Below are 21,430 nucleotides of genomic sequence, written 5' to 3'. Positions count from 1 at the left end.
TATTCAAGCCAAGAGTGTATTGTCCTGCTCCATCACAGCACCCCTCTCTCTGAGAACCGGAATCCTCTGGTCTCCAGTGTCACCAACATGACTCCCAAGAAATAAACCCGAACTCCTGACCTCAGGTGATCCACCCGCCTGGACCTGCCCAAGTGGCGTGTGCCACAGCGCCTGGCCAACATTCTCTACTTAAGTCCATAGAGCAACCTTGTAATTGAACAGGGATCTAAGAGGGACCTTTGCTTTGGACTTTGAATTAGAAAATACTATTTTATTGGCAACAAGGTTACCATTTAAGTAACTTTTTCCAAATGATTTGCCTTTCTCTGTTAGTTTCCATTTCAGAAGATGACATTTCCAATGTTCTTCTCAAATTCAAGGAATAACAACTGGCCCTGAGCTCCCTATGAATCGCTGCCCCACAGGCTCCTCTGATCTCATCCTGAATCAGGGTGCACAAGTCTACAACAAGTGGACCCAGGGAGATCTGAAGAAGAGACGGGAACCTGGAGAGCACAACAGGATTTCTCCCAGAATCACGGCCCCACAGACCCTGAGTAACACAAAGCCACCATTTTAGAAAAAGCAAAGAGGCCGGGCGCGGTGGCTCAAGCCTGTAATCCCAGCACTTTGGGAGGCCGAGGCGGGTGGATCACGAGGTAAGGAGATCGAGACCATCCTGGCTAACATGGTGAAACCCCGTCTCTACTAAAAATACAAAAAACTAGCCGGGCGTGGTGGCGGGCGCCTGTAGTCCCAGCTACTCGGAGGCTGAGGCGGGAGAATGGCGTGAACCCGGGAGGCAGAGCTTGCAGTGAGCCGAGATCGCGCCACTGCACTCCAGCCTGGGCGACACAGCGAGACTCCGTCTCAAAAAAAAAAAAAAAAAAAAAAAGAAAAAGCAAAGAGAAGAAAGAAGGGATAGCAGGCGGGACCGGTCCTGAACTCCCACGCAGCAGGCCAGGGCCCATGCTGGCCTCATGTCTTCAGGCCTTGGGAGGGACACTGGCGCCCAGGTCCCCTGGCTACAGGGTCTCCTGGCAGGCCAGTCTCCCCAGCAAGGGGTCTTGTTTCCCATACCACAAATATGGATGGGATTCTGACTCCTTGGGTGTAGGCCCCAATTTCACTTGGGAATGCAGCCAAAGAATTCACAGGTAGAAACAATCTACAACAGCAAAATCTGATCTAAAACTATCAGATAAAAACGTCTCCCGCATCACTAGTCATTTTTTTCCTTTTTTTTTTTTTTTTTGAGACCAGGCCTTATCTGTCATGCAGACTGGAGTGCAGTGGTGTGATTGTGGCTCACTGCAGCCTCAACCTCCTGGGCTCAAGCAATCCTCCTGCATCAGCCTCCAGAGCAGCTAGGACTATAGGTGCACACCACCATGTGGGCCTTTTTTTTCCCTTTTTTTGGTGGAGACGGGGTCTTGCTATGTTCTCCAGGCTCGTCTTAAACTCTGGACTCAAGTGATCCTCCCACCTCACTCTCCCAAAGTACTGGGATTATGTGTGAGCCACTGTGCCCGGCCACTAGTCATTTCAAGTTCAAATGTACAAAACCATGGACTTCAAACAACATCTATGTTCATTTGTTTAATTATGTTTCATCTCTGCCTTGTTTCCCTGTCAGTAGCATAGCAGTGACAGTGTCCTGGCCTGGTAGGACTAGGACTGGCCACCTCCAATGCTCCTGTAATTATTCCACTTTCCCTGGCTAACCCCAGAGAGGGACCCCAAGTCCTATCACCCCAGGTTTGACTCCACAGGAATGCTTCACATATTTTTAAACAATTCACATATTTTAAAATAATAATGTTACAATGATACTATTCTGGATATACCGAGTTATATTAAAAATATTAAAATTGGCCAGCCACGCTGGTTCACGTCTGTAATTCTAGCACTTTGGGAGGCCCAAGCAGGTGGATCACAAGGTCAGGAGTTCCAGACCAGCCTGGCCAACATGGTGAAACTCCGTCTCTACTAAAAATACAAAAAAAAAAAATTTTTTTTGAGACAGTCTCACTCTGTCACCCAGGTTGGAGTGCACTGACACAGTATTGGCTCACCGCAACCTCTGCCTCCCAGGTTTAAGTGATTCTCCTGCCTCAGCCTCCCAAGTATCTGGGATTACAGGCGCCCACCACCACGCCTGGCTAATTTTTGCATATTTAGTAGAGATGGGGTTTCATCATTTTGGCCAGGCTGGTCTTGAACTCCTGACCTCATGATCCACCCGCCTTGGCCTCCCAAAGTACTGGGATTACAGGCGTGAGCCACCGCACCCAGCTAAAAATACAAAAATTAGCTGGGTGTGGTGGTGGGTGCCTGTAATCCCAGCTACTTGGGAGGTTGAGGCAGGAGAATTGCTTGAACCCAGGAGGTGGAGGTCACAGTGAGCCGAAATCGTGCCACTGCACTCCAGCCTGGATGACAGAGCAAGACTCTGTCTCAAAAAAAAAAAAAAAAAAGGAAAAAAAATTTTTAAAAAAAGTTAATTTCATCTGTTTCTTTGTACTTTAAAAAATGTTGCTTCTGGAAAATATAAAATTAAGGCTGGGGTGGTGGCTCACGCCTATAATCGCAACACTTTGGGAGGCTGAAAGAGGACAACTGCTTGAAACCAGCAGTTCAAGACCAGCCTGGACAGGAAAATAGACCTCAGCTCCACAAAAAAAAAAAAATTAGCTGAGCACGGTGGCACACACCTGTAGCCCCAGCTACTTGGGAGGCTGCTGAAGTGGGAGGACTGCTTAAGCCCAAGAGTTTGAGGCAGCAGTGGGCTATGACTGTGCCACTGCACTCCAGGTACCTGACAGAGAGGAACCCTTTCTTGAAAGAAAAGAAGAGGAGAGGAGAGGAGAGGAGGGGGGAGGGGAGGGGAGGGGAGGGGAGGGGAGGGGATGGAAGGAAGGAAGGAAGGAAGGAAGGAAGGAAGGAAGGAAGGAGGGAGGGAAGGGGGAGAGAAAAAAAGAAAATATAAAATTACCTATGTGTCTTTGGGAGGCTGAGGTGGGTGAATCACCTGAGGTCAGGAGTTCGAGACCAACCTGAGAAATGTGGTAAAACCTCATCTCTACTAAAAATACAAAAATTAGCCAGATGTGTTGGCGGTCGCCTGTAATTCCAGCTACTCAGGAGGCTGAGGCAGGAGAATCACTAGAACCCAGGAGGCAGAGGTTGCAGTGAGCCAAGATTGCACCATTGTACTCCAGCATGGGGGACAGAGAGAGACTGTCTCACAAAAAAAAAAAAAAAATTACCCATGTGGCTCACATCATACCTTCTGTTAGACAACACTGCTTTAGAGTCTAACCTTAGAAAAAGATGTGTTCTGGCTGGGCACAGAGGCCAGCACTCTGGGAGTGCCAAGTCTGGCGGACCACCTGAGGTCAGGAGTTCAAGATCAGTCTGGCAAACACGGTGAAACTGTGTTTCTACTAAAAGTGCAAAAATTAGCTGGGCGTGGTGGCGCATGCCTGTAATCCCAGCTACTCGGGAGGCTGAGGCAGGCGAACTGCTTGAACCTGGGAGGCAGAGGTTGCAGTGAGCCAAGATTGCGCCACAGAACTCCAGCCTGGGCGACAGAGCAAGACTCCATAAAAAGAAAACATGTAGGCCGGGCGCGGTGGCTCAAGCCTGTAATCCCAGCACTTTGGGAGGCCGAGGCGGGTGGATCACAAGGTCAGGAGATCGAGACTATCCTGGCTAACATGGTGAAACCCCGTCTCTACTAAAAATACAAAAAACTAGCCGGGCGCGGTAGCGGGCGCCTGTAGTCCCAGCTACTTGGGAGGCTGAGGCGGGAGAATGGCGTGAACCCAGGGGGGCGGAGCTTGCAGTGAGCCGAGATCGCGCCACTGCACTCCAGCCTGGGAGACACAGTGAGATTCCACCTCAAAAAAAAAAAAAAAAAAAGAAAACATGTAGCCAGGCGCAGTGGCTCACGCCTGTAATCCCAGCACTTTGGGAGGCCTAGGTGGGTGTATCATGAGGTCAGGAGATTGAGACCATCCTGGATAACACGGTGAAACCCTGTCTCTACTAAAAATACAAAAAAATTAGCCAGGCACGGTGGTGGGCGCCTGTAGTCCCAGCTACTTGGGAGGCTGAGGCAGGAGAATGGCCTGAACCCAGGAGGCGGAGCTTGCAGTGAGCCAAGATCGCACCACTGCGCTCCAGCCTGGGCGACAGAGCTAGACTCCATCTCAAAACAAAACAAAACAAAACAAAAACATGTGTCCCTGCTGTACGTCTTTTGTCAATGGAGCACCTTAAGAACTCAAGGTTCAGGCTGTTTACTGATGTGCAAAAACTGGTCTGGTAGGCCCTGTTTGTCACGCTGGCATTAGCAGCAACTAGCAGTTACCCAGTGTCCAGTGTTCTGCTCAGGCCCTGCTCTGAAAAACATTCACCACCTCACATCAATGCAGCTCTCTAAGCCCCACCATCCCACTTAACCCTGTTGCCAATGACTTCCTCTGCTGCCAAATTCAATGGTAAATTCCAAATCCTCATTTTCACTCGACCTCTCTCAGCAGCATCGGACACTGCTCAATCCTCTTCGTTAAAGCATTTCCTTTCTCAGCCTCCCAGACACCACTCCCCTGACTTCCTTCTACCTTCCTGGTGTGTTTCTCCTTCCCACACTCTGTATGTGATTTCTCCTAAAACAGGATAGCTCCCCTACTCTCTCCCAAACCCTTGAGGCTGGTGGACCCGACCCCTCCTCCTCTGTGTCTACGCTGGCTTAAGTGATCTCATCTAGTTCCTCAGCTTTGTAAACACTGATATACAACTGTGGACTCAACATTCCCATTTGGATTTCAAAAGGTACCTGATTTATCATGTCCAAAACCAAACTCACAATTTCACCCACTCGTCCAAAACCAAACTCACAATTTCACCCACTCACCCAAGCCTGCTCCTCTCTCATTCCTCCACCCACCCCATCTCAGCAAATCCAGTCTTCTAGTGGTTCAGGGACTTGGGAGTGAGTCATCTCCAATGCCTCTTTCACATACTAATTCATCAGATCTTAGTAGTTCTACTTTCAAAACATATCTCGCATCTTCAACACTTCTGTTGCTACCATCCTGCTCCAAAACACCAACAGCCCTTGAATGGACAGGTGGACAAGCATCCCAATCAGTCTCTGTGCTTCCACCCTTGCCCCTAGTTTATTTTCCACCTAGCAGCCAGAGCTAGCCTTTTAAAAACCAAGCTAGGCCGGGCACAGTGGCTCATGCCTGTAATCCCAGCACTTTAGGAGGCCGAGGTGGGTGGATCACCTGAGGTCAGGAGTTCCAGACCAGCCTGGGCAACATGGTGAAACCCCATCTCTACTAAAAACACAAAAATTAGCTGGGCATGGTGGTGTGCGCCTGTAGTCCCAGCTACTCAGGAGGCTGAGGCAGGAGGATCGCTTGAACCCAGGAGGCGGAGGCTGCAGTGAGCTGAGATCAGGCCATTGCACTCCAGCCTGGGTGACAGACAAGACCCTGTCTCAAAAAAGAAAAAAAAAAAAATCCACCCATGCTAGCCCCTGCTCAGCACCCTCTCCTGGTGCTACTTCAAGGTGATATCCATCTTGGTCTACTAGTCTCTACTAAGTCTGGCTATCCACTACCTCTGACCTCATCTCCTACCTCTCCCCACCATGAAGCATGGCCACCACATTGGCCCCATTGTTCCTCAAACAAAACAATCATGCTGCAGCCTCTGGGCCTTAGCATTTGCTGTTCCATCTGCCTAGAACGCACTTCAACCAGCTTCTTTTTTGTTGTTGTTGTTTTGAGATGGAGTCTTGCTCTGTCACCCAAGCTGGAGTTCAGTGGCATGATCTCAGCTCACCGCAACCGCCGCCTCCTGGGTTCAAGCGATTCTCCTGTCTCAGCCTCCCAAGTAGCTGGGATTACAGGCACCCGCCACCAAGCCTGGCTAATTTTTTTGTATTTTTGTAGAGATGGGTTTTCACCATGTTGGCCAGGCTGTCGAACTCCTGACCTCAAGTAATCCACCCACCTCGGCCTCCCAAAGTGCTGGGATTACAGGTGTGAGCCACCACGTCCAACATTATTTTTTACTTTTATTATTTTTAAGAAACAAGTTCTTGCTCTGTTGCTCAAACTACAGTACAATGGTGCAATCACAGCTCACTGCAGCCTCACACTCTCGGACTCAAGTGATCCTTCAAGTGATCCTTCTGCCTCGGTCTCCTGAGCAGCTGGGATTATAGACATGTGCCACCACACCTGGCTAGTTTTTTCTTTTTCTTTTTTTTTTTTTTGAGATGGAGTCTTGCTCGTCGCCCAGGCTGGAGTGCAGTGGCGCGATCTCGGCTCACTGCAAGCTCCGCCTCCCGGGTTCACGCCATTCTCCTGCCTCAGCCTCCCTGGTAGCTGGGACTACAGGCACCCGCCACCACGCCCAGCTAATTTTTTGTATTTTTATAGAGACGGGGTTTCACCATGTTAGCCAGGATGGTCTCAATCTCCTGACCTTGTGATCCGCCCATCTCTGGCCTCCCAGAGTGCTGGGATTACAGGCGTGAGCCACCGTGCCCGGCCTTTTTTTTTTTTTTTTTTTTTTTTTTAAAAATGAGACAGGGTCTGGTTCTGCTGCCCAGGCTGGAGTGCAGTGATGTAATCATAGCGCACTGTAGCCTTGACTTCCTGGACTCAAGCAATCTGCCTCGGCCTCCTGAGCAGCTGGGATTACAGGCACGTGCCACCATGCCCAGCTATTTTTTCTTTAAAAAAATAAAAGGTGAGGTGCTGGGTGCCATGGCTGACATCTGTAATCCCAGCACTTTGGAAGGCCAAGGCAGGCGGATTGCTTGAGCTCTGGAGTTTGAGACCAGCCTGGTCAACATGGTAAAACCCCGTGTCTACAAATACAAAAATTAGCCAGGTAGCCAAGCGCGGTGGCTCACATCTGTAATCCCAGCACTTTGGGAGCCCGAGGTGGGCAGATCACCTGAGTTCGGGAGTTCAAGACCAGACTGACCAACATGGAGAAACCCCGTCTCTACTGAAAATACAAAATTAGCCAGGCATGGTGGCATGTGCCTGTAATTCCAGCTACTTGGGAGGCTGAGGCAGGAGAACCACTTGAACCTGGGAGGCGGAGGTTGTGGTAACCTGTGATTATGCCACTGCACTCCAGCAGCCTGGGGAGCAAGAGCGAAACTCCATCTCAAAAAAAAAAAAAAAAAAAAAGCCAGGTGGCACATGCTTGTAATCCCAGCTGCTTGGGAGGTTGAGGCAGGCGGATCGCTTGAACCTGGGAGGAGGTTGCAGTGAGCTGAGATCATGCCACTGCACTCCAGCCTGGGTGACAGAGTGAGATTCCATCTCAAAAATAAATGAACAAAAGAGATGAGCATCTCTCTATGTTGCTCAGGCTGGTCTCAAACTCCTGTCCTCAAGCGATCCTCCTGCCTCAGTCTCCCGAGTAGATGGGAATACAGCCACGCACCACCTTGCCTGCCTCTGACCATTTTTTGTAAGATGGCAATTCCACCAGTCACTTTCTAAGACCCTTAATCTGTTTTACTTTTCATTATTGAGTGGTACATAAAACACTTATTGTTTATTGTCCATCTTTCCCCAGTAGAAAGTCAGCCTTATGAGAGCAGAAACTTCATTCACTGCATTCGTCCAGTGTCTAAAATAGTACCCAACACACAAATTAAAGAACAATCACCAGCCTGGCCAACATAGTGAAACCCGGTCTCTACTAAAAATACAAAAAATCAGCGGGGTGTGGTGACTGGCACCGGGAGGCTGAGGCAGGAGAACTGCTTGAACCCGAGAGGCAGAGGTTGCAGTGAGCCAAGACTGTACCACTGCACTCCAGCCTGGGCAACAGAGTGAGACTCCGTCTCAAAAAAAAGAAAAAAAAAAAATCTTAAAGAAACAGGATTTTATAGATATATCTCGATTTTACAAATGAAGAGGAATCAATTCAGATAGGTTATATAATTTGACCATGGTTCCACAGCTAGAATGAAGTGGAGCCAGAATTTGAACTGGATATATCTGGATCCAGTTGACAAATGACACTATCCATATTCAAAATAAGAGCTAAGGCTGCCTTAGGCATTTCTTGGCCAAAAAACAGGTATTATGTCCTCCCTTTACCACCTCTAATCTTCGCTACAACCCGTGGGTGGTCCAACAGCCTTGCTGCATACCCAGAAATTAAGTGATTTGCCTATGACTGCACAGCTATGCACAACTAGTAAGTGATAGAACTGAACCCTAAATTTCAAGAAGGGGAAGCGAAAAAGTTCAGGAGAGTGGCAGACAGGTGGTATCAGGAACTAATAAAGCAGTGCAGTGGCTCACGCCTGCAATCCCAACACTTTGGGAGGCCGAGGCAGGTGGATCCCCTGAGGTCAGGAGTTTGAGACTAGCCTGGTCAAAATGGCAAAACCTCCTCTCTACCAAAAATAGAAAAATTAGCTGGGCGTGGTAGCACGTGCCTGTAATCCCAGCTACTCCGGGAAGCTGAGGCAGGAGAACTGCTTGAACCCGGAGGGTGGAGGGTGTTATGAGCCGAGATTGCGCCACTGCACTCCAGCCGGCAAGACTCTGTCTCAAAAAATAAAAAAGGATAAGGACTGACCATTCCGCCTGCTGTTACACCTCAGGCCAGGTCAGCGCAAGCCCAGGTTTCCTAAGGCCTATAGCAGTAACAGACAAAAACAGCTGACTCCCAAGGCTCCGAGCTTAAAGCTATAAAGAAGTTGCCAAAAGCACGGTGGCTCATACCTGTAATCCCAACACTATGGGAGGCTGATGTGGGTGGATCACCGGAGGTCAAGAGTTTAAGACCAGACTGGCCAACATGGTGAAACTCCATCTCTTTTTTTTTTTTTTTTTTTTTTGAGACGGAGTCTCGCTCTGTCGCCCAGGCTGGAGTGCAGTGGCTGAATCTCAGCTCACTGCAAGCTCCGCCTCCCGGGTTCACGCCATTCTCCTGCCTCAGCCTCCCGAGTAGCTGGGACTACAGGCGTCCGCCACATCACCCGGCTAGTTTTTTGTATTTTTTAGTAGAGACGGGGTTTCACCGTGTTAGCCAGGATAGTCTCGATCTCCTGACCTCGTGATCCACCCGTCTCGGCCTCCCAAAGTGCTGGGATTACAGGCTTGAGCCACCGTCCACCTCTTATAAAAATACAAAAATTAGCCAAGTGTCACAGTGGCCGGTGCCTGTAATTCCAGCTACTCGGAAGGCTGAGGCAGGAGAATTTGTTCAAACCTGGGAGGTGGAGGTTGCAGTGAGCTGATCACACCACTGCACTCCAGCCTGGGCGACAGAGCAAGACTCTATCTCAAAAAAAAAAAAAAAAAAAAAAAAAAAAGGAGTTGCCAAAGGGAAATAATTCTTCAGCAGCAACCAGGCCTAGCAGTTTAGATGTATCCCAGGCTAGAAAGCCTCAAAAACTTTGCAGATGCTATCTTGAGACAATGTATTGTTTTGAGTGCCTCTTCAAACTGTCTCCATGCTGGAGGGATACATTCAGCCCATACCTGAAAGTAACAGGACAGGCAGATGTAATGGTGAAGAGTCTTGCCCTGGAAATAAAATGGGGTCCAACCTAATGGTGCTCCTGCTTTCTCTGTGTTTCTGTAAATGCTTCTCCCTATTGGTTTTCGTACAACACTAAGCAATACAACTCTCAGAAGAGAGAGTATGTTAGTCCTCAGGAGCAGCAAGAAAGTAACCCTTCAGCCAATCTTAGGAACCCTGAACCCAAACCAGACAGAGGCTACACTGTGAGTGGCTGGAGAGCCCGGAACAATGCCTTCACACTCAGCAATGGCATTCTCGGCTCCAACATCCACCTGTGAATGACGCTTTACTAAGTGTTTTAACTCTCACTACCAGGCAAGGCAAATTCTATTCAGTTTTACAAATTAGGAGAATGATGTGGACAGAAGGGTAGGTAGTGATTTGCCCAAAAATCAGAGCAGGCATTTAAATCCCAGTTTTCTCACCTATTGCCATTGATGGAGAAAAGTAGACCATTAACTGGCAGAGGGAACCTAACCTTTCTTGCTTTTTTTTTTTTTTTCTGAAACAGAGTATCACTCTGTGGTGATCTTGGCTAACTGCAACCTCTGCCTCCCTAGTTCAAGCAATTCCCCTGCCTCAGCCTCCTGAGTAGCTGAGATTACAGGCACAGACCACCACGTCCGGCTAATTTTTTTGTATTTTTAGTAGTGATGGGGTTTCACCATGTTGGCCAGACTGGTCTTGAACTCCTGACCTCAGGCAATCCACCTGCCTCGGCTTCCCAAAGTGCTGGGATTACAGGTATGAGCCACTCTTGCTACCTTTTATCATGACTGCAAGGCTCCTCTCCCAAAGGAAATATCAGGCATTACTGACTCTGGAGGATGAAACAAAGACACTATTACCCTCATCCACCAGATTTCACTTTAACACCCAAGGGTGCCCTCATCAAATCCCAGTTAGAATCGCTAGCACTCAGCAGGGGTGGCAAACACAATGCCTCCAAGCCCAAATGGCTAAAGCAGGCAGGATGGAACACAAGAGGTAACAATAGGTAAATGAGGATTGCAGGAGAGAGCAGAGGACAGGACAGCAGAGTACAATCAACACCCAGTAAAGGCATTCAAGTTCAATATTTTAAAATCCTGCCGGCTGGGTGCAGTGGTTCATGCATCTGTACTCCCAGCTACTCAGCAGGAGGCTGAGGTGGGAGGATCGCTTGAAGCCATGAGTTCCAGATCAGTCGGGGTAACAAGGAAAGACTACCAACCCCTCCATCTAAAAATCCTGAGCAACTTTTGTTTGTTTGCTTGTTTAGAGACAGAGTCTTGCTCTGTCACCCAGGCTGGAGTGCTTGTCCAGGAGTTCCAGACCAGCCTGGACAACATGGTGAAACCCCATCACTACTAAAAATACAAAAAAATTAGCCGGACGTGGTGGTGAAAATACAAAAAACGTGAAAATACAAAAATTAGCCAGGCGTGGTGGCAGATGCCTGTAACCCCAGCTACTTGGGAGGCTGAGGCAGGAGAATCGTTTGAACCTGGGAGGCGGAAGTTGCAGTGAGCCGAGACTGTGCCACTGCACTCCAGCCTTCGGCCTCCCAAAGTGCTGGGATTACAGGCGTTACCCAATGGACCCAACCCAAAATTATTTATATTATCTTTTTCCACTTGGCCAATGTTAAAAAGTTATTTCTCATTTATGATCAAGATTTCGACCAGCATCTCACTTGTAGTCACCGTTCTTAGTATCATGACTGTCAGCAGGATTATCGCTTGGCTCTTGAGGACTGAGTTCAAACTTCTCAGAGATGCACAGTTTATGAGATCATCCAGGCTACGGAGGCAGGAGGTCAATCCCAGGTGAAAACAAATGAAATGCTTCAAAGGAACTAGCAATTAAGCATCCTAAAGCACTTAACTAGTTAATTATCTGGTGAGAAGCAAATGTAAACAAACTGCTCCAAAAAATGTCCCTGAAGAGTGTGGGCTCAGGCCAGCAAGGCCTAACAGCGGGGGCTGGACCGACCCACATTTTCTCCCCGGGACCAGGAATAATAGCGCCTACACTTCGCAAGGTCACTGATAATGACTGTAAAAATGCACTCCCTCTGGGCTGTATGCAGCCGTACAACATATATCTTAGAAGCTCTTTCAAAAAGGGCCTGAGGGACTTGGGAGCTTCCCACAGGCTCAGCTCTTGCTTGCCAGTGAGATGAACAACTAGATAGCAGAAACACTACTGACATATCGAAGGTCACAAATGTTTTTATAAGCTAGGAAGGGCTGGGCTGGGAATTGTTCTCAAGGTCAATGAAGAGTGGTGACAGTCCTGACCTTTCCAGACTCAAGTCATACTTTCCTTCTATACAATCTCATCTAATCACCATGGCCCCTGAAGAATGCAATTTTAGCTGTACATATTTATTATTTCTTTTAGAAAGATATGACTGTTATTTCCTGTATTCCTTTTACAAGGGAACGAGTTTGTTGGGGGGAGGGGCTGGCTTACTACTGTGAGGGGCATTTTGAAGTGTCTCACTGTCAGGGACAAGATTCACTGTCAGGGACAAGATTCTCTGTCTCGGAATGGGTGCGGTGGCTCATGCCTGTAATCCTAACAGTTTGGGAAGCCGATGTGGGCAGATTGCCTGAGCTCAGGAGTTCCGGACCAGCCTGGACAACATGATGAAACCCATCTCTACTGAAATACAAAACATTAGTCGGGCATAGTGACACGCGCCTGTCGTCCCAACTACTTGGGAGGGTGAGGCATGAGAATTGCTTGAACCCGTAAGGCAGAGGTTCAGTGAGCAGAAATTGCACCACTGCACTCTAGCCTGGGCAACAGAGAAACTCCTTCCCAAAAAAAAGAAAAAAAAATTATCTGTCTCCATACAGACTATTGGGGTTTGTTGCTAATTTCTGTGGGGCATGGTTTTACCTTAATATCCTGCACAGAGCTAGATGTTAAAGAGAAGGATGCTTGGTAGGAGCAAAGTTTTAAGAAAAACACTCAAAGGCCGGGTGCAGTGGCTCACGCCTGTAATCCTAGCATTTTGGGAGGCCAAGGCGGGCGGATGACGAGGTTACAAGTTTGAGACGAGCCTGGCCAACACAGTGAAACCCCATCTCTACTAAAAATACAAAAATTGGCTGGGTGTGGTGGCGGGCACCTGTAATCCCAGCTACTTGGGAGGCTGAGGCAGGAGAATCACTTGAACCCGGGAGGCAGAGGTTGCAGCGAGCCGAGATCGTGCCACTGCACTCCAGCCTCAGCGACAGAGCTAGACTCTGTCTCAAAACAAAATAAAACAAAAACACTCAAGAAGAGAAATCTCTATGGTTTTTTTTTTTTTTTTAATACTTTGGCCACAGATTTAAGTAGCTAAACTCAACCTTCTCCTAGGAAACCAACAGGTCAGTAGTTTTCCTGACAGAACACACCTTGTAGAGGCTAGCTACCTGATACAGCCAGAAACTGATGCTAGCTGTTGGGGGCCCACAGCAGTGGGGAGGTGGAAACTGCAAAGGGCTGGCCCCTGGAATGTTTTGAGTCATCAGACCTAGACAACCATGACTTTTCTCTGCAAGACTGTACCAACAGTTTTAGAAAGATGCGCTAAATCCTCTCCTGTCACAGAAGTAAAAACAAGAAGGCCTGTGATTGCTGGAATTTCTAGCCCACAGCAACCATGGCAGCTCTCTTGATACCCAGAGCACGCTGGGAACAGGCTCTCCCATGCAGACAATGAAAAAAGGGCTGAGAAGTTACTAGTGAAAAGCTCATTATCCTCCTTTCTTTGAAGCCACAGTGAAACCAACCTTTTTCCAGAGTTCCAGGGACAGACTGCTCAGCAGAATCATGCCTAAATTGCCCAACTGCTTCACAGAAAGCCCCTTCTGAGGACAACACAGTCCATAAGGCTCAACCTTTCCAAAAAGACTAGCACCAGCTGAAAGGTGGCCCCTTTAGGCATGGTATATCTGGAACTGTGCTTTCTGTGATACCACAAATCTTAAATGCCTTCTTTTTACTAAACTGACAGACATAAAGAAATCAGCACAGATAGCCTCAAACTAACTGATCTGTTTTTTCCCACTACACATAGCCTTTTTTGTTGTTTTGTTGTACATGTTCCAAAACGGCAGCAGCTACAGGAAGCACTGGGGACCCCAGAGTGAAGTGGCAGTCACATTTTGGGGAGAATGGCCTCTTCTCCAAAGAAAGAGAAGAAAATCAAAGTTCTGATCTCCTGAATTTAATCTAACTACGGGCCGGGTGTGGTGGCTCACACCTGCAATCCCAGCACTCTGGGAGGCTGAAACGGGAGAATCGCTTATGTCCAGACATTCAAGACCAACACGGGCAACATGGTGAGACCCTGTCTCTACAAAAAATCAAAAATAATCAGGTGTGGTGGCGCACACCTGTAGTCCCAGCTACTCAGGAGGTTGAGGTTGAAGTGGGAGGATCACTTGAGCCTGGGAGGTCGAGACTGCAGTGAGCCATCATCGCACCACTGCGCTCAGCCTGGGTGACAGAGTGAGACGGAGTTTCGCTCTTGTTGCCCCGGCTGGAGTGCAATGGCACGATCTTGGCTCACCGCAACCTGCACCTCCCAGGTTCAAGCAATTCTCCTGCCTTGGCCTCCCGAGTAGCTGGGATTACAGGCGTGCACCACCACACCTAGCTAATTTTGTATTTTTAGTAGAGACAGGGTTTCTCCATGTTGGTCAAGCTGGTCTCAAACTCCCGACCTCAGGTGATCCACCCGCCTCAGCCTCCCAAAGTGCTGGGATTACAGGCGTGAGCCACTGTGCCTGACAAAAAATTTTAAAAATAAATAAATAACTCTAGCTATATCACGCTTCTACTAAAAAAAAAAAAAAGTTCAAAGCTCCTTGCACTTTCAGGACAAAGTTCAAGCTTCCAGAACCAAGTACCAAGAAACTTTTCCCAGTCTGGCCCCTACATACCTCTGTGGTCTCATCTCTTTCCACTCAACCCTGCCAACCCTCTCCCCTTCAGCCAGAAGGAAATACTTGTAGCCCTCCCAAAGCTGCATATTTGTCTCTCGGCCTCCTCATCCATGCCTGCTTTGGCCCTACACTCTACCTGCCACTCCCAGACTTACCATTGCTTAATTCAACTGATCTTTCAAATCTTAACTTAGGCATCCTCTTCTCTACAAGACCTTCTCTGATCCAGCCATGGTACCCCACTTATGCCTCTTCCTGAAGGTGTTGCTGGACCTGACTCCCCCACTAAACTGGGCCTCCATGCCTGGTATGAAAATAGTTATTTAATGTTTAATGACACCTTCCTACGGACTCATACACCATCCAGCATCACTGATGGGGCAATGTTTGGATAACTAGCTCCTGGGGGTAGAAAGTAAACATAAATTTCAATTCTTAATCCAGAAAACCAGTCATCCTTTAACTTACTCAAGATGCAGTTTCTAGTTGCATGCCTTGACCTTGAGAAAAAGAATAAAAGGAAACTTGCAAGATATAGGGAAATTAGAGAGGTTGTCAATGCTTTATAATAACCACTGGTCCAAATACATGTATGTATCATCTGCTGCCTTCCCCTAGCTGGGTTAGCTCATTAGCAACACTATGAACTAGGCCTCTTTTTGTGTGTGTGTGTGTGGTTTTTTTTTTAAGACAGAGTCTCACTCTGTCGCCCAGGCTTGATGATCTCTGCTCACTGCAACCTCCACCTCCCAGGTTCAAGAGATTCTCCTGCCTCAGCCTCCCGAGTAGCTGGGATTACAGGTACCCACCACCATGCCCGGCTAATTTTTGTATTTTTAGTAGAGACGGGGTTTCACCATGTTGGCCAGGCTGGTCTTGAACTCCTGACCTCAGGTGATCTGTCCGCCTCGGCCTCCCAAAGTGCTGGGATTACAGGCGTGAGCCACCACGCCTGGCATATTTTACTGATTGTCTTAAACAATGGGGGATGTAGGACGAAACCCTGTCTCAAAAAAAAAAAAAAAAAAAAAAAAGAAAGAAAAGAAAAAGAAAAAAGTGTTTGCCATACTAACTAAAAGCAAAAAACCTATTTACAGAATATGTGAGGGACTTCTCAGTCAATCTTTCTCTAAATGACACAATAGGACTTGATACTTAGAATTCGGAAGCTATACAGGAAACAATGACCTCAGATGACTCACATACAAAAAAATTCTTCCAGTCTGGGCAGCACGGCAAGACCCCGTGTCTACAAAAAAAATTGTTTTAAATTAGCCAGGCACATAGTGGTATACGCCTGTGGACCCAGCTACTCAGGAGGCTGAGGCTGCAGTGTCCTGAGTGGCTGGGTCCACAGGCGTGTGCTGTTATTTCCACCACCGCGCTCCAACCTTGGCAACAGAGCAAGACCCTCCTCTGTATTAAGAAAGGGGCTGGGCGCAATGGCTCACGCCTGTAATCCCAGCACTTTGGGAGGCCGAGGCGCGCAGATCACGAGGTCAGGAGATCGAGACTATCCTGGATAACACGGTGAAACCCCGTCTCTACTAAAAATACAAAAAATTAGCTGGGCGTAGTGGCGGGCACCTGCAGTACCAGCTACTCCGGAGGCTGAGCCAGGAGAATGGTGTGAACCCGGGAGGCGGAGCTTGCAGTGAGCAGAGATCGTGCCACTGCACTCCAGCCTGGGCGACAGAGGAAGACTCTGTCTCAAAAAAAAAAAAAAAAAAAAAGGAAAAAGAAAAGAAAGGAAGGGAGGGAGCGGAGCAGAGGGAGGGCAGTGGAGGGGAGGGGAAGGGGGAGGGGAAGGGAGAGGGGAAGAGAGGGGAGAAATTCTACATGATGTCAAAAAATTTTTGGCTGGGCATGGTGGCTCACACCTGTAATCCCAGCACCTTGGGAGGCTGAGGCAGGCGGAGATTGCTTGAGGAGGAAATTGCCTGAGACTGCAGTGAGTGTTCTCCACTGCACCCTAGCCTGGGCAACAGAGCAAGACCCTGTCTCAAAAAAAAAGAAAAAAGAAAAAAATTTTCTTGTGGTGTTGGAGGGCAGGTATCTCCAAAATCCTTTACTTTCAAGGATTAGAACTGCCTCTGGATTTTTGTGGAGTTTCAATATTCACACTTAGGTTACTAGTCTTCACCCAGCTTTTGTTTTTTGGAATAGGGTCTTCAAAGCTCATTACCAGTAGGAAGAGGGGATCACCTGAAGCCAAGACTCTTACATATACAATTGCCTATGTACGAAAGACATGTATAGCCTGCAGTCAGTTGGTTTCCCAATGATGTCGACATATCATCTCCCCGGCTCCCCTCTTTCAAAAGTGCATATTCACAAGAACCTTTGTGAAATGTGAAAAGGGAATCAAATTCAAGACAGTGTTCAAATATAAGCCCAGACAAACCGTTAAAAATGAAAGGTGGCTGAGGGCGATGGCTCATGCCTGTAATCCCAGAACTCTGGGAGGCTGAGGCAGGAGGACTGCTAGAGCCCAAGAATTCAAGGTTGCAGTAAGCTATGATTATGCCACTGCACTTCAGCCTAGGAAACTGAGACCCTGTATCTAAAGTAAATAAATAAATATATATATATATATTTTCTTAAATGAAAGCTGCCAGGCCCAGTGGCACATGCCTACGATCTACTGGGAGGCCCAGGAGTTCCAGCCCAGCCTGGGCAACCCCATCTCAAAAAACAAACAAATAAACAAACAACAACAACAACAAAAGGCCAGGCGCAGTGGCTCATGCCTGTAATTCCAGCACTTTGGGAGCCCAAGGCAGAAGGATCACTTGAGGCCAGGAGTTCGAGACCAGCCTGGCCAACATGGTGAAACCCCGTCTCTACTAAAAATACAAAAATTAGCTGGGCGTGGTGGCAGGCGCCTTGTGATCCCAGCTACTCGGGAGGCTGAAGCAGGAGAATCGCTTGAACCTGGGAGGTGGAGGTTGCAGTGAGATGAGATTGAGCCACTGCACTCCAGCTTGGGCAATGGAGTAAGACCTTGTCTCAAAAAAAAAAAAAAAAAAGAAAAGAAAAAAAAAAGGAAAGGAAAAGAAAGAACACCCAATTTGCAAATTTCCACATGTCCCCAGGTAGAGAGGGAGCAGCAAAATGCTAGAGAAAAAAAACCCCAGCCTTGAAATCAGATAGGCTTGGGATCAAATCCCAGCTTCCCCCACTTACTATCTGTGTGATCTTGTGTGAAACCTCCATTTCCTTGTCTATAAAAGGAGGACAATGCCTCAACAGGTTGTTTCAAGGATTCAATTAAATAAGATATATTAGAGAACCTGCATTTTGGCAGAGGTGTTCATGATGCCAATAAGGCAAAGTTTGTGTTCCACTTCTGTACTTTTTTTTTTTTTGAGATGGAGTTTCACTCTTGTTGCCTAGGCTGGAGTGCAATGGCATGATCTCAGCTCACTGCAACCTCCGCCTCCTAGGTTCAAGCAATTCTCCTGCCTTAGCCTCCCAAGTAGCTGGGATTACAGGTATGTGCCATTACATCCGGTTAATTTTTGTATTTTTAGTAGAGATGAGGTTTCATTATGTTGGCCAGGCTGGTCTCAAACTCCTGACCTCGGGTGATCCACCCACCTCAGCCTTCCACGGTGCTGGGATTACAGGTGTGAGCCACAGCACCTGGCTGTGGTACATTTTTAAAGGATATTACTAAAGTAAGGGATAGTAGAAAGAACACTGGCTTTCTGCCTCCACTGCTGCCATGGTTCCTGTGAAAAAGCCTCTGGTGAAGGGGGGCAAAAAAAGCAGCAGGTTCTCAATCTCAAGTTCACTCTTGATCGCACTCACCCCGTAGAAGATGGAATCATGGATGCTACCAATTTTGAGCAGTTTTTGCAAGAAAAGATCAAAGTGAACGGAAAAGCTGAGAACTTTGGTGGAGGGGTGGTGACCATTGAAAGGAGTAAGAAGCAAGATCAACGTGACATCCGAGGTGCCTTTCTCCAAAAGGTATTTCAAATATCTCACTAAAAAATATTTGAAGAAGAATAATCTACGTGATTGGTTGCTCCTAGTTGCTAACAGCAACGATCGTTACAAATTACCTTACTTCCAGATCAACCAGGACAAAGAGGAGGAAGACAAGGATTAAATTTCATTTATCTGGAATATTTCGTATAAGTTATTAAATAAAACTTGGGAACCAAAAGAAAAAAGAAAGAACACGGGACAAGCATCAGAAAGACCTAAGTCTCTCAATCTCACATTTCTAGGCTTATTCAGCTGTTAAATGGGGGACTGCACTAGCTAATTTCTAATTGACTTAACCATTCTGAAAAAGAAAAGTAAGCCCCAATTTCTGCTGAATCCTATTCATCTTTGTTCATTGGCCTCCAACTTCTCTAACATGAGGAACTTATGACCCTTTGAAACAGGTGGGGAAAACCAAAGAAAGGCCAAGATGCCCAAGAAACGTATAATTTGCATGACATTAAAATTGTAAGCCAAACTTTTTTATAGGGGATGACATGAGGGGTGTCTGGATGATTCACTCAGATTAGTGGTAGGCAGTAAACGCCTGTATCGAAAATGTTGCATTTTCTGGCACAAAGTTACTGGTAAGAACACTGTCTAGCATATAGCTGACACTCAAAAATGCGGGCTGAATGAACAAGGAGCCAACTGACACCTGTTACTCCCTATAAAATCTTTAAATTTCTTTACTTAAGCCAAAACTCAAGAAAGATGGCTGTCACATTAAGAACGCTACTAAATATCCTCTGAACGAACTAATCCTTCAAATTCTCAATTATGCTAAATGGAAAAACATAAACAACCGTGAGAGAAATGCTGAACCAGCGGAAAAACTTCAAAGCCAAGTTTCAACATTCCCCATTCCCGTAGAGCTAGATACACCCACTGACTGCTGCCAGGGTCAATTTCCCGGCCTCTTCCAGGGCTCACAATCACCCTCAAAAAGCGCTTAGGAAAAAAAACCCAGCGCCTACTCTACCCTGGTACACTCGACTCCTCACACACGTAAACCTTTAAGGTGGATGTCAGTGGAGCCAGCATTGAACAGACACGAACACGAGGAGACGAAAAAGGCATCTCCCCATCTTCACCACAAACTTTGAAAAGACCAAATTATTCACGAATCTAAGAGAATTCACAGATCCTGTTTGAGATAAACTATTTTCCTACAGTTTCTGGAGGCAAACAAAAACTCCCAAAACAAGTCGAACGGTCCATCTCCGCACTCCTTTCCCAGGAATGCGACTGTTTTACATATCACACCCCTCCCCCTGGACTCCGACAAGCGCACTCCTAGACTCTCCCAGGGCCTCGGATCGCTGAGTGGCAGAGGGGCTACCCGCAGAGCTTTCGGTTGCTTTGGCAGTGTCCCCGTGAGACCTGCCTGCCTGCCCACAAACTCTTCTTGGAGTAAAAGTGAAAGACAAAAAAACCCAGACTCGCCCACCGTGACGGATGGTGGGGGATTTTAGCAGAGTTGAGTAGCCCAAAGAGGACTCAACTTCCCCCCACCCCCCGCCCTCGGCAGCCTCCTCCTGCTTTCCTGCGAAGCCGGACATGCGTCCCGGGTCTGCGCAAGCCCCCCCACCCACCCACATGGTGTGTCCCTCCCCGTCAGACCACATGAACTTTAAAATGGTGCCTCGGGCGACAGGGCCCGTCGGAAAGAGTCACAGAGGCCCGGGGCCAGCGAGCGGGCGCGGGGGGTCAGGAAAGGAGGCCCCAAGTGGCGGGTGGAGCGCCCCGGGTGACGCGCGCGTTAGTGGGCGGAGGGAGGCGCACCAGGCAAAGGAAAGGAGAGAAGTGGATCGCGGCCCCTTTAAGAGGCCTTCACGGCACTCAGGAACTGGGGGCCTCTCCTCCACCCCCAGCCCGGCGTGTGGGGCCCTTCCTTGGGGAGAACTATCTCCAGACCCGCTCCCCGGAGGCTCCCCTCACGCCAGGTCGCGCCCGGCCCTGCCCTGGGGCGGCGGCTCCTCCTTACCCCGCTGTCTGCCGCCTCTTCCCAGCTCTCAGCGACCTCCTCATCTTCCATCTTACTCGCCGCTTTCCCTCCTCCCCAACCCCCTCCCCGCGCCTGCGCTTTGAAGCGCGTCTCCGTCGCGGGCGCAGGCACGCAAGGCTTTACTCAATGGACCCCGCCCGCTGCCTAGCCCGGAAGAGGCGCCAGGCAAGGTCCCAAGAGTACATTGGGGCAGCCATCTTGGAAGGGGGCAGAGAAGGCGGAAAGATGCCATCTTTCTTAAGGGCCAACGCGTTATCCGTCTTACAGAATGGGAGTTCAAGGGAAGTCATCATCTCGAGTACCGGAAGTGTGTTCTTGGGAACCATCTTTTCTAAGGGCAGGCACTTAAAACTTTTTTTTCTTTTAAAGTGAGTCGTAGTTTTCCTAAACTACAGATAATGGTATCTTCATAATTCTGAAAAGATTTTTAAACACCAACAAATCATGAAAAATATCTGCTGATGCAGAAAACATTTTATTATTTCTGATAGGGTGAAAATGATTACATTATTTCCTGCTCATAAAGCAGTATTCTAATCATTTATTAACACCATATCCGCTATCGTAAGGTAAAGACGGTAAAAGATAATATTGCACCTCAGCTGGGACAACCAGTGGGATTCCCAGCTACTAAAGTTCTCCTGGGTCTTTAATGGTAGATAATAAATACGTTAGTTTTACCTCTGAAAATTATTGGCCAGGCACGGTGGCTCACGCCTGTAATACCAGCACTTTGGGAGGCCGAAGCAGGCAGATTACCTGAGGTCAGGAGTTCAAGACCAGCCTGGCCAACATGATGTAACCCGTCTCTACTAAAAACACGGAGTGGTGGCACACGCCTGTTACCCCACCTACTCGGGAGGCTGAGGCAGGAGAATCGCTTGAGCCAGGGAGGCAGAGGGTGCAGTGA

At 48.0% G+C, this 21,430-nt stretch overlaps 1 protein-coding gene and 1 pseudogene across 7 annotated transcripts in view; one reads left to right on the top strand and one right to left on the bottom strand.

Annotated features, from left to right (window-relative positions):
• The window catches only part of SZRD1 (SUZ RNA binding domain containing 1), a 33,637-nt gene extending 12,860 nt beyond the window's left edge, over positions 1-20,777 (bottom strand). For 4 of the 7 annotated variants that reach the window (XM_025370175.1, XM_025370184.1, XM_025370193.1 and 1 more), the window contains exon 1: positions 20,500-20,777. In XM_025370175.1, the coding sequence (XP_025225960.1) occupies positions 20,500-20,550 (51 nt within the window). In that variant the 5' untranslated portion in view covers positions 20,551-20,777. Of the gene's footprint in view, positions 1-41; positions 48-1,209; positions 1,223-10,711; positions 10,720-20,499 lie in introns of those variants that run through there. The other 3 variants (XM_025370211.1, XR_003117038.1, XM_025370169.1) reach the window with 3 other exon arrangements.
• On the top strand, positions 18,244-18,633 carry LOC112614071 (annotated as a pseudogene).
• Positions 20,778-21,430: the final 653 nt, after the last annotated feature.

The sequence above is a fragment of the Theropithecus gelada genome, chromosome 1 (assembly GCF_003255815.1).
Source record: "Theropithecus gelada isolate Dixy chromosome 1, Tgel_1.0, whole genome shotgun sequence".
In the NCBI taxonomy this organism is placed as follows: domain Eukaryota; kingdom Metazoa; phylum Chordata; class Mammalia; order Primates; family Cercopithecidae; genus Theropithecus; species Theropithecus gelada.
The sequence above is the reverse complement of the archived record's forward strand: the minus strand, read 5'-3'. Positions and strand labels throughout refer to the sequence as shown.